At 39.5% G+C, this 13,049-nt stretch overlaps 1 protein-coding gene and 1 long non-coding RNA gene across 2 annotated transcripts in view; one reads left to right on the top strand and one right to left on the bottom strand.

Annotated features, from left to right (window-relative positions):
- Positions 1–13,049, bottom strand: part of LOC146812054 (fer-1-like protein 4) — a 1,053,957-nt gene that overhangs the window by 382,866 nt on the left and 658,042 nt on the right. The window contains exons 25-26 of the mRNA XM_085619061.1: positions 9,216–9,350; positions 7,007–7,180 (exon numbers count right to left, since the gene is read on the bottom strand). Coding sequence (XP_085475187.1) covers positions 7,007–7,180; positions 9,216–9,350 — 309 coding nt within the window. The remainder of the gene's footprint in view (positions 1–7,006; positions 7,181–9,215; positions 9,351–13,049) is intronic.
- Positions 1–13,049, top strand: part of LOC146812055 (uncharacterized) — a 149,574-nt gene that overhangs the window by 131,755 nt on the left and 4,770 nt on the right. The gene's annotated exons all lie outside the window — the stretch shown is intronic.

Genomic DNA, 13,049 nt, shown 5'->3' with positions numbered 1-13,049 from the left:
CGATTCCGATCCGGGTCGGAAGGGCACCGAACGCGATCAGGCCGGAAAAACTACGAGCCGTAGGTGTGTTTTCCGGTCGACTCGTACAGCTGTACGAGCGAGCAAGTACGATGCGAGCTACATCAACAAAGCTCCCGGAGTCGGACTTCGGGGGTCCGCGTCGAACCCCCTAACACCCGCAGCCCTACGACTCGGACACAGGGGGAGACCTATGGGTCTCCCCAACACAGGCATGTACGGTGTGGATGGCACCGACGCGTACCCACTGTAGGAGGTGCACTTGTTCGAGACGTACCCATTCAGTCAATGGGAGCCCATGTACGCGTCGTACGACCGGCTCCCTTTAACTTCTATGGGAGTCCGACCGAACCGAGTCCGACAGCATACGTGCGCATCGTACTCGCTCGGTCGCACTGTAGGGGTCCGGCTCGGTCAGAAAATACTCCGGATCCGACACGGATCGGAATCGGACCCATAATGTTAAAATAAATTAAACATATACATATGAATGAATATATTTACTCACTCCACATAGTGCAAAATTAGGGAAAGCGTTGGATAGCGTTGGGGTAAAAATTACTATTCCCACTCCAGAGAGTGCAACAGTAGGGAAAGCGCTGGATAGCGTAGGGGTAAAAATGACTATTCCCACTCCAGTGAGTGCAACAATAGGTAAAGCGTTGGATCGAGTAGGGGTAAAAATTACTATTCCCACTCTAGAGAGTGCATCAGTAGGGAAAGCGTCAGATAGCGTAGGGGTAAAAATTACTATTCCCACTCCAGAGAGTGCAACAGTAGGGAAAGCGCTGGATAGCATAGGGGTAAAAATTACTATTCCCACTCCAGTGAGTGCAACAGTAGGGAAAGCGTTGGACAACATAGATGTTAAAAATAACATACTTATAAATGAAATAAATATTGTAATTAAATAATGATTTATTAATAAATTTTGAAAAAATAAAGCCTACAAATATATCAAAAATAATAATTACTTTAATAATATTAAATACTTCCCTCCCTATTCCCCAATAAACACACAACACACTCCATATACAACTCCATATACAATTTCACACAATTAAATGAATTTTCAATTAATCAATAAATAAAAATTAATTTGCAATTAATAATTCAATAAAAAAAAAATTATCAATAACAAATAATATGTAATAAAAATGAGTAACCAGTTATTAATTAATTTACAAAACAATTAATTATCAACACCAATACATATTTAATAACAAATTACTAATTAATTAACAAAATATATAAATACCAATAAATAATATTTACTAAAAAGTAATAACCAATTAATAATTAATTAAATAAAACATTAATGATCAATACACATAAATAATATTTGATAAAAATTAATAACCAATTAATAATTAACAAAAATATCGATACCAATTAATATTTAATAAAAATTAACAAATTAATTAATTACCAAAAATACTATTTATCAATACTCCGTTTTTCTTAATTACTTAATTACAAATAGTTTACTTACCACCCTATTCCCCTGAAAACACACAACCCACTCCAATAATAAATGAATGCAAATAAAATAATTATCAATTAATAATGATTAATTCCCAATTAATAATTATTTTACAATAAATTAATTATTAATAACTAATTAAAAATTACTTAATTAAAATTAAATTACTTCCCACCCTATTCCCCTATAAACCCACAACCCGCTCCAGAAATAAAACACAACATTTAATTAATATAAATTAATAATTTTTAAAAATTATTATTTAATTTACTATAATTAAATTACTTCCCACCCTATTCCCCTATAAACCCACAACTCGCTACAGTACTAAAAAGCAAAATTTACTTTTAAAAAAAATTACTAATTTCTAAAAAGTGTATACATATATTTAAAAAAACAGTACAATACTTAACAAAAAATATAGAACACATACATATTAAATACATACTAAAATGCAAAACACTCATATAAATATCGATATTATTAACATTGATAATTTAACAATCGATATTATTAACTTCGATATTTGCAACATCTATATTTCTTACCTTAACTTCGATATTCTGGTTTAGATATTCTTGACTTCAATATTTTGTCCCTACTATATTTAAAACTCGATATAACTGTGCTTTGATATTTAAAAATCGATATTTTGACTGTCCACCTAAACGGCTCCCAGGTACGAGATCCCGAGGCGATCCCACGACTGGAACCCCTTTAAGGTCGAGAGGGGACCAAGCCAGTTACCTCACCATAAGGGGGTCATCCCGGTCTGGCGGGGGCTCCACCTAGTAAGGCGAAGTGCCGCCCTCCAGCAACTGTGTGACACCCTTGTGGGAGATGGCAGGGTACTCGGTAGGCATACTCTATATAGGAGATCAAGCAGGCCGTCTATCCCCAACGAATATATTTTCAGGCGATATGCCGAGTCATCCCACCCCCGTGAACCAGACATTAACCGGCACCTTTGGCTCGGTCTTATGTGTTGGCATATGGCTCATATTTACTTTTGTATTCTTTTTAATGTGGATCTCAAATAAAAAAATAAAAAAATATAAAAAAAATAATATATTACTTCAGCAGACTATTTGTTTACACTAGTAACATATTAAAATATTTTTTCTTAATTATGTTCAGTGTTTTGAATCAAATACATCACTTGATATTTTAACTTGCAAAGGTTGCATTGTTTTCAGTAAACAGAACGACATTCAAAAGCAACACATTAGACACAGCATTTCACATGAAGGCAAAGATATATCCTATAGGTGTCTATTGTGTTGCTCCCAACAGTACTTGCCAACAGGACATGCCACGCATAAACCCAGAACATAACACTTTAGACAGGCTATTCCCCTCATGCATCCAACACAGCACAGATATGGCTTATTGCTGGTTATCGGATTGTTCTTAACTTTACTTGCCAACAACACGTCACAGAAAAACCTACAACAGAAAACAGTAGTTGGTAGCCACATCACAAGGTTTCTGAGTGGCTGAGTTAATCTAAATGCTCCTATAAGACCACCTGCCAGTGACCAACATTTGTTATATTGAACCTGGAATGTGCATAAGGAACTAATGTATGGTTTACTTAGTGTTCCTGTTAAGTGCTGCTCTGTTCACGTTCAGAACTACCTACATAAGTTTACTAATTGTTTTCTCTGTGTCCATTAAGTACTTCTGACAGCAGCCTACTTGCAAAAAGGCAGAGCAATATCTGAATAAAATAACCAATTTCAATGTAAGAATGTCTCAGCAGAGAGACGACAATCCATTCTATAAAGTTCAATTTAAAAGTTGGCAGAATTATGTCTCTTGTTTGGCGATCATTAGATAAAGCACAAGCGTCAAGCAGAAAACATTTCTAAAGTTGTGTTTTGGCCTGTGCCCAGGGGGGTAGCTCCTCCGTTAAGGCAGAAGAGTGTCACCCCACTAACTAAATTGCCCCCAGAGATCAAAAATAAAATGGTAATAAAGTTTATTTATTACCATTTTATTTAACTGGTTAACACCATGAGAGCAGTGCCAGGATTGTTTAAGGGAGTTGACTGGAGCCTCGAGGAGACCAGAAGAAGACCGTGTCCTCGTGAGGCTGCAGCAAGCAAGGTAAGTTAATTTTTATTTTATGTACTAGGCACCTTGCATCTAGCGCTTTTGAATTCTCCCACTGCCCACCCATTTGCCCGCCTCACCTCTCTCAGAGTTGCCAGCCGCCACCGTCTGTGCCAGTTAAATCAGGGGACAATCATCTCACAGAGGTGTTGATCAAAGCTTTCCGAGAAACCAGAAGAGATAGTTCCAAGGCTACTAGAAGAATATACTCTTCTCCAGTGGATGAGTAACAAGAGGAAGGTCATTCAGGTGACCTTGGAATCCTAGAGGTTTTGCAGGTGAGCATTTTCCTTTCCTTTCAGCCAAAAGTAGGGCAGTCTGGGAAAGTTCACAAACATGTGGGCAGCTCTATAAGGTGACACTGGGTGTTAAAGGCAGAAAAGTACAGGTTAGATTATACCTACTATTACACTTTTCTCAACAAAGGCAGATGATGGAGGTGGAATCATACACAATGAAGCAGAAGCTTGCCATACAGAAAGGGATATTCATCCCAGGGGTTTTGTGAGCATCATTTTCAAGCACACAGCAGAGAAAAGGTCAGGCCCATTATGAGCCTAATATAATTCAACAGCTGGGGGTTGGAAGGCAGTTCAAGGCGGCGGGGCAGGTGTTTGTCAAGAGGGAAGGTTTTCTTGATGCGTCCAGATCTGAAGGTCCCAGCAGTTCCTATGGAATGATACCTATGACAGTTTATAAGGCATGCCTTTATGCTCTACTTTGGACCATGAATCTAAAGAAACTGAGAGAGACAATTGTTGTGCATTTGAGAGGGATCAGAATGATAACACATTGAGACAACATGATCTTCATATCTGAAGACAAAGACAAACTGAAGTTGCAAGTTAAGAATGCTGTGAGTCTTTTGCAGGACGTATGATTTGTGATAAACAAGTAAATTGGGAGTTAGAAATAAAAAGAAGAGGGCATTGTTAGAACATGTGGTAGTTTCAGAGAAGGCTATGTTTAGTCTTCCCTTGCAAAAAATACGAGACATAAAGGATCAGATCAGGAAGATATTGGCAATGGACTCCTTCTTTCTGAGGGAGCTGTCCAGACTAGTGGGCCTGAAGGCTACTTCAGTTTAGGCTATCTTCCCAAGACATTTGCAGTATTGACTTAAAAAGGTTTAAGATCCTTCACATCGGGCCCGGTTCCATTTACTGAAAAAAGATTTTGCTGTTGAGAGAGGCGGGTGTGGATCCTCTGTGTGGTTAGATCACATGGTACCTTGGATTGGAAGAGAAATATTCCTTTCTCCTGTGAAACTAGTGATTGCCACAAAATCAACCGACAGAACTGGGGTGCTAAATGCAGAGGTTGGTGGGTCACTACAGGTGGTTTGTGGTCTCCGATAGACCTTAGACAATCACACACACAGACACACAAACACACAAAATGTATCAGTGGTTAAGTACAAGACCACTGAGAGGGCACTTGCTCATGGATGCAGACAGAACTGGCCAATGACGCTTGGTGTTTCTGCTGAACGAGCACATCATGAACAGAAAATAATACTTCCAGGTGACACAGTGTGGTTACATGTTAACAATGGCTACATTTCAAGGATACAAGTGACTGGAGCAAGAGTCTTAATGGGTAGGATTCCTTGAATCATAAAGAGGTATGCTTCAGAGGGTTCTCATTCCTCGACTTTGTTCCTCCACATTTAGGTCAAATTAATTTGACTGCACTGGAGACTGTTGGCGTGACTTTCCATATCAGGAGGGGTCATGATCAATTCCACAACAAATACTACACTACTGTTTTAAATGGATGCTCCACATTAGCCCAAATTGTGTGACATCTACTGCATTGTAAATTCTATTTACAGCACTAAAGATGTCAACACCTCTCTTCTGCGACTGAGGAACGTGGTGAGGAAATAATGTGTTCCTTTCTCTTCTTTGACGTTAACTAGGTGGGACAAGATCGGTGATTCAGCAGGTGGGTATTGACATAAAGACTTTCTGAGCTCACTAAGTCAGATGTACATCACATCCAAAACATGGATTCTAGGCACAAAACTGGAATATATTATGAAAGTCACCCATTAGTGTGCCCTATCTCTGTTAAAAATATATATATTTTAGATCAGTTGAGGACAAAACTTTATTTGTTGCAAAAAGCTTTGTACAAGTGTAATCTTTGTCTCAGGTTCCTGTCATAGAATATTGATTATTTTACCTAGAGTGAACAAAAATTCAGGATTCTCTTAAGAATATGTGACAAGGATGATCCACCAAGGTTAAGTAATAAAATGAGATATGAAACTAACATTGTTTGTCATGTGTAAAATGTTTAAGACAAAAACCTACCACTATGAAGTAAGTAAAAGATTCTGTTTTTTCTCAAAATCCAAGACGAAAGGAAGCTATTGCAAAACTGAGCAAAGGCGAATTAGGTTAAGCACCAAATGGAAACCCTCATCAACATCACAAAGAAAAAGATGCCTCAAGAGGGACTGCAGGGATTATAGGCATTCCCAGGATGAGATTGGTTGTTTTTGGAACTATTGGCTAATTTAAGATTTCTAGCTAGTGTAGTTTGTAAATGGCTGCTGTCAGAAATATGGATATGGTGATAAGTACCATCCTCGCTTATGTGTCCTTAAGATTCCTCCCTTTCCCCTTACTCTAACAAGAAAAATCATCATCTTGATGTAAAAGAAACAGTAGTATACCTGTAATACACATCTTACCAAGAGCTATTTATTATGTCTGATCCACAGAGCAAAGAGGAATGAGGAATGGGCAGGTGGGAAACATTGTATCCCGGACAAAATTACACATTGCCAGCAGCAGCGGCCGCTACAGGTAAGAGAGGTAGAGCGGTGGGGGGGGGGGGGATTTCGAGAGACGACCACAAGAAAAAATTCAATAAATAAATAATTAATATTCCCTCGTGGTCGTCTCTCCAAATACCCCACCCGGCCCAACCGCCCCACCACTCTTACCTGCTGCGGCTGCTTACCATCCTGCAAAATTAACAAATTGGGATGAGGAGTCTAGAGGGAAGGCATTCTGACAGGACACCATGCTCATTTAAACTGTGTTTGCCGCATCATCATAAATAAGTGAGTTTCTTCTTCTCAGGATCTCCACTAGTAAAAAATCTCCCAAGGAGGTTGAGGGGTTGGGTACAGGTAAAGACGTGGTATTTATTGCTTTCTTAGACACTTAAAAGGAGGGATATTTCCTCATCTGCCTTACAATCTGGCTTCTTCTTTGGTGTGGCAAATTAGCGAGCACGTCTGATTTTTACACAGGGGAGAAACAGAGCTTTATAGCAAAGTAGGCAGTCAGCATGCAATAGGCCATTCTGTCTGCAGACAAGTACTCCCTTTGCTAGCTAATCTCTTCCAGAGTGCTCGTTGGTGGTACAAATTACCTCTAGGAATCCGCTGTAATCCAGTTCTATCAGTTCGAAGGTCGCAAGCAGCTTTCCAGCAGCTGTATTACTTTTCAGGATGTCGAAAAACTGAAGAGTGGGCTGCTGGTAGGGGTCTGTCACCAGCTTAACGATCGGTGTGGCAAACGCGCGGCCGAGGAACTCAGGAGGCCCCTGAAATGGCAAATTCAGTGGAGATCCTTTTAATCACCTTCTAGAAAAACAAAACATACAATACAAAAAGAAACAATGTGACCTAAAGATATTCAATAAAATGGTAGCCTAATTTTTATATTGCAAAACTACTTTTTTGATTTTAACTTCCTTCCACTCAAGGCATGACTCCAGGAAAAACACGTATCATCGCCCCACATTGTGCTGCTGGATTCTAACCAACTATATGAGCTTGTGTACAAGGGGTCAAATCCGTCCAGTAAAACTGTCTATCTCTACACTTCCTAAGCAAACTGAAAGATACTCTAAACTTCATATTTATATCACACATTTCACTCATTTTTAAACAAGTATAAGGTTCCTGTCATTTACCAATAGTGGAGGCTCATTTTTATTTTGCGCCTATTTCATTTAAAAATAATTCAAGACAATCCACTCAATCCATCATAAGAGTATAAAAAAACTAGAGTGCCAGCAGCTAACAATGAATCTCCTGCTAAATGTGGGTGTGTAGAAGAATCATGCGGCTTCGGAGGTAGTGCAAGATGCTCTTTCTCACTTCTACATAAATGATCTTGCCCAAAAAAAACATAAGAGAGTACCCCTATTCTCCTAATCAAAATGTCTGCCCATTTCAAGCAATGCCACTGGATCCAGAAGCCCAAGAGGGTGCCTAAAGAACTGTGGAAATGCTAGAGGGAGAAGGAAGCTCTAAAAGGGCTGCCATACAATAAACCGAGGTTTTCCGACGTGCAGTAGATGCTGAAGAGCAGAAGGCCTCAGCAGGCAGAGACGACTCATAGGATCCTGGCAACACTCCAACACACAAGTTGAAAAGATGCCACACAATGAAGGAGTTACCAAAACTAGTTGGGAGTGAATTCATCAAGCATCATGATAAGGATACAGAAAGAGATTGCTAGGGAGCCCTCTTAGTCGATGTCTTACTGGCTGACACACTGCTGCCAGAGCTGAGGACTCCACAGCCACTTTCTCCCTCACTCTAGAGGAAATACTAACCCAGATATCTCAGCCTTCCTCATGATATACACTTATATATACTTTAATTAGAGCGGACGGGGTAATCACCTGTTTTTAACACATGCTCTACAACCACAAACTAAATAACCTTCAATATCTAGCAAGAACAACAGTCTTTGTTAGGGGACTATGAAACTTAGGAAACTTCAAATGTGGTCTTCTGTTTTCCAGCAACACATTCCTGATTCATCGAACCTTGGATCTAAATATGGAAGGCCACACATGAAGGAAGTTCTAAAGCTTCCAGTAAAACATTGTTGCAAGTCCTGCAGCTAGACCAGCCACAACCAAACACTGCTGCATCATGTACGGCTCATCTTCATATAAGGGGTTTGCAAACAAATGGCATTTTTCTAATCCATTCATCTGCAGCATTGTTTGGGTAGGAGTGGGGGCACAGGGGTACATCTCCAAGAAGTCTGTATAGAATGTTTAGAAGAGAACAATAGGCTGTGTGCCACATTTGACCATTTGACCAGAAACAATGGACAGAGCTAGAGTATTTGGTAGGAATATGGTGGTAAGTGGCAACTCTTGTTCCCAGTTTCAAAAACTTTACCTATTGTTTTGCAAACCATTGTTCTGTGTCATGCCTAACTAGGTCATCCAATACGTTTGTAGGAAGGGTGGGAAGGGTGGCACGACATACCAGTGTCTGGAAATACTTTGACCAAGATACTCCCAAATGCTCTCAGATAGAATTGTTGTACTCAGAAGTTCCTTTACCAAATCGCAAGTACCATAACTACAAAGAGCACTGAAATGTAACCATTGATTGAATCCCAGTCTTCACCCAGAAAAAAAATGAAAATGGATTAATTTCCACAAATATTCAGAAAATACATCTGATGGCTCCCTGTTTCATCCATCCTTCACCTGGAAGGAACTCTGCCAGCCTGACGGCCAGGTTGCTATATAAGCAACAAATCAGATTGAGATGAAACCTTAATGCTAGACAAACGGCAGAGGTTTACAAACAGAATTTCATACTTACAAATTTGTCATAATCAAAGATATTGATGACGATGACGGGAGGGTCATTTGCCAGGTCTTCTTTATTCCCATCGATCACAAGCTGGTCAAACATAAGAAGCTCATCCCACATGGGGGTTAATGTCTCATCCAGTGTCTGGGCAAACAGAAAGTACTCGTAAGTCAAAGATGGATATTAACATGCTCACACATTACTTTTCAGATCCTGAGAAAATGCCAATAGGTAAAACCATATCAATTAGAGATTATTTCTAATGAAATATGGCGTGGTTATTAGGGTGCTAATCCTCCAAATGCATACAACAGAAGAACATAAGAAATTCAAGTGCTGATGGAAGAACATTTAATGACATAGAATGGGGTCAACTGGCCCACCAGCTCTCAATGATCCCTTCAGAGAGGTTCAGCCTCTTTACTTAAAATGCCAATACCCAACTCCCATGCATCATTGTAGGAGCCATATGTGTCCAAACTTGGGACTTTTATGTGAGGCAATTCAGTTTCACACCGGACAGGAACTGCAGTGACATATGGATGGATGGTTGGGCCCATATCGAATTAATGTTATATATTTATACCAATGTGTCAGAATATTGAGTTTAAATATATCGGCCAAAGCTGCTTATCTTGACAGTAAATATGAAATCATGATGAATAGGTGTGGAGTGAAGAGTGATAAATCTATACTTATCTACATATATTTACCTTGATAATATACTACTAGTCGATATTTTGGAGTTGATATTCTTGTAGGTCACTAGTAAAAACTTAGAATCTTGTCCTTGGAATACCCGCAATGCCCTTTTACTTGTTTAGACAAAGGCCTATATATATATGAAAATACCAGCAAGTTCATAGACTTTTTTCTGCAGCCTTTTGTACGTACTTTACCAGCTTATATCAAAGATACTGGCGATTTTCTTACCAAGATTTTTGATTTTAAATGGCAAGAGGATTACTTGTTTGTTACACTAGATGTACAGAGTTTGTATACTAGTATACGACATCAGGACGGCATGAGAGCTACCAAACATTACTTGGACAAAAGAGATTCAAGTTTACACGAACATACAGTGATGTTGTTAAATATGGTGGAGTGGTGTTTAACCAACAACATTTTTTTGTTTGATAGGCTTGTATATAAACAGGTTCAAGGTACAGCCATGGGTACTTGCTTTGCCCCCAGCTATGCGAATTTGCATATGGGCTGGTGGGAGGAGCAAGTACTCATGACACAGTGCAATACTCAAATGTGTGAAAATGTCGTTTTATATCAACGTTATATTGATGACATCTTTATCGTTTGGAAGGGCAGTGAGTCGAGTGCCATTGATTTTGTGAATGTGATCAATACCAATGATTTAAACCTTAAGTTCACAGGCACTATAGATAAACAGTCCATTGTGTTTCTTGATTTAGAACTTTACACCATGAGAAACCGTATACACACACGTACACACCGCAAACCGACATCAGGGAATGCCATCTTACATGCTCAGAGTTTTCACCCTGTTAAACTCATTGAAAGCATTCCCTTTGCCGAATGCCTCCGTATGAAGAGGAACTGTAGCACCACTGAGAGCCTTACTTTAGCAACAAACAATTTGTGTACAAGACTCAAGAATAGAGGCTACAATGAAAAGACTCTTAAACTAGCCAAAGAGATGTGTCAAAATATCGAAAGAAAAGATCTTCTTTTCAAGAACAAGGGCCCAAAACTAACCTTAGGGGAAACAGCCCAACAGACACCCAGGCTAATTATTGGCTATAACAGTTTCCATCAGAGATTTAGACAAATTCTTTACAGACATTGGCCGATAGTAAGATGTGACCCTGTTATAGGTCCTTCATGTGCTAAGTTCCCCCAGTTAACTTTCAGGAGAGCTAAGTCCATGAAACAGGAACTTGTATCAAATGCTCCTGTACCTGATAAAGGTACCAGCTGGCTAAAAACCCAAAGAGGATTCTTTAAATGCACAAAGTGCAAAGCCTGCCAGTTCGGAATCAACACTAAATCCATCGTGACCCCTCTTAGAAAAACTCCCATTGAGATCAGGGAGCACTTCACGTGCAAAACTGAATTTGCGGTGTACGTACTACGCTGTACATGCAACAAGATGTACGTCGGTAGCACCATTCACCCGGCACATGTCAGAATTCTGCAACATTTAAGGGCAATTAATAACAAAGACCCGACATACCCAGTTGCTCGACATATCAACAGAGTACATGATGGTAAAGCAGAAGATTTGGTATATTTTGTGGCTGACAGTATTAAGAAAAATGTCAGGGGTGGAAATAGACAACTTGCACTAAGAAAGTTGGAGTCACGATACATAATTCAATTAGATTGTAAGATTCCTAATGGCTTGAATGCCGACGAAGCATTAAGTGTTCATCTATAAAATCCAAACTGCTTCTTCAAAAAATCCTTGTAACAATCCTTTGAGTCTTAATCCAGTTTTTTTGTTTATTGGTTTAGCTAAATTGTTTAATACGTGCTCAGCAAGTCCCCCTATGTTAATACATGGCAACTATAGATAAATACCATGTGGCTTCATTGTTTTTGGTCATCAATACTAGATTTCCTATACAGTGCTTTATGAATGCCCACTTGGGCTTTATTTCAAATGTTTATTGATAATGCACTGTTTCTTTGGGAATTTTTCCCGCATCAATACGAATAATGATGGACTGATGTGCCTCTTTTTTGAATACTTTGTATCGCTATATTTTTCAAAGTGACACTTGTCTGAGGAAAGACTTGTTTGACAACAGTATTTCTTTCATGTTAATTGTTTGTGATTGGTTGCCAAGTAATCGGGGGGGGGTGTATCATGTGCACGTAATCAGCTTATAAGCAGTGTATGTGAACTGGGTCTGACACAGTGAGCAAGGCGGACTCGTTCGCCGAAACGCGTCTGAGCCACAGCTTTTTTGAAATAAAGCATTTCTTTAAGAATCATCCCACGGAGTCGGTGCCTGATTCGAATGCATGGAATCCGGTTTGGAGCTAATATATATATATATATATATATCCACAAAAAAGTTACTCTGCATTAGAGGGCCTCTCACGTTGTGGCAATTAATTCCTATCTTGCTGGCAGAAGGAAGGCTCGTAAACATTGTCCTTACAAGCATATTTATTCAGCTTTGCCTTAAAAACCAAACATGTTTCGGGCAGCATTTCCCTTGATCACTGGCATTAAAATCCAAGGCAAATTCAGGAAGCAGCAAACATTTCAAAGCGCACCTGCGCCTCATTTAAATACACGCCCCTGGTTCACTCGGCATCATGGTAGATGTAGTATCCACAATGTTAGCATAGTGCATGCTGCCAGATGAAAGCGCTGTTAATCCTGTAGTAGGTTAGCATGTAAGTTCATTGTTGCTCACCTTCCCAAAATTCGATTTCCACCAACTGAAAGCACAACGTTCCCAACAGCGCTGAAAATGATTAGTGCCAGAGACCTGCACTTCTGCAGTGGGGTCACCAAATGCCACTTCCTGCCGAACAACTTGTGGGCGGGTGTCGTTGGCGCGATGGTGGCTTTCACGCAAAATAGTCATCACCAATTTCCAACAGGATTTAGCAACGCACTCCACGGACTCTCTTTCTTCAAACCATTTTATATATTAAGGGCAGACCGGTTTCGGCTTTCCGCCTTCATCAATGCCTCATTTGCATGTCATTCACAATGCCCCCATTTAAATATCCATGTGTATTATCCTATTGGTCAGGAAAAATACGGAGAGTGATGACGGACTTCAATGCAGATAGTCTTATTTATTTAATGTTCCGTCTTCCATATCAGCATGTTTGATCTTAGTACAC

The sequence above is a fragment of the Triturus cristatus genome, chromosome 7, assembly GCF_964204655.1.
Source record: "Triturus cristatus chromosome 7, aTriCri1.1, whole genome shotgun sequence".
Lineage (NCBI taxonomy): Eukaryota > Metazoa > Chordata > Amphibia > Caudata > Salamandridae > Triturus > Triturus cristatus.
This window is presented reverse-complemented; position numbering and strand designations above follow the sequence as displayed.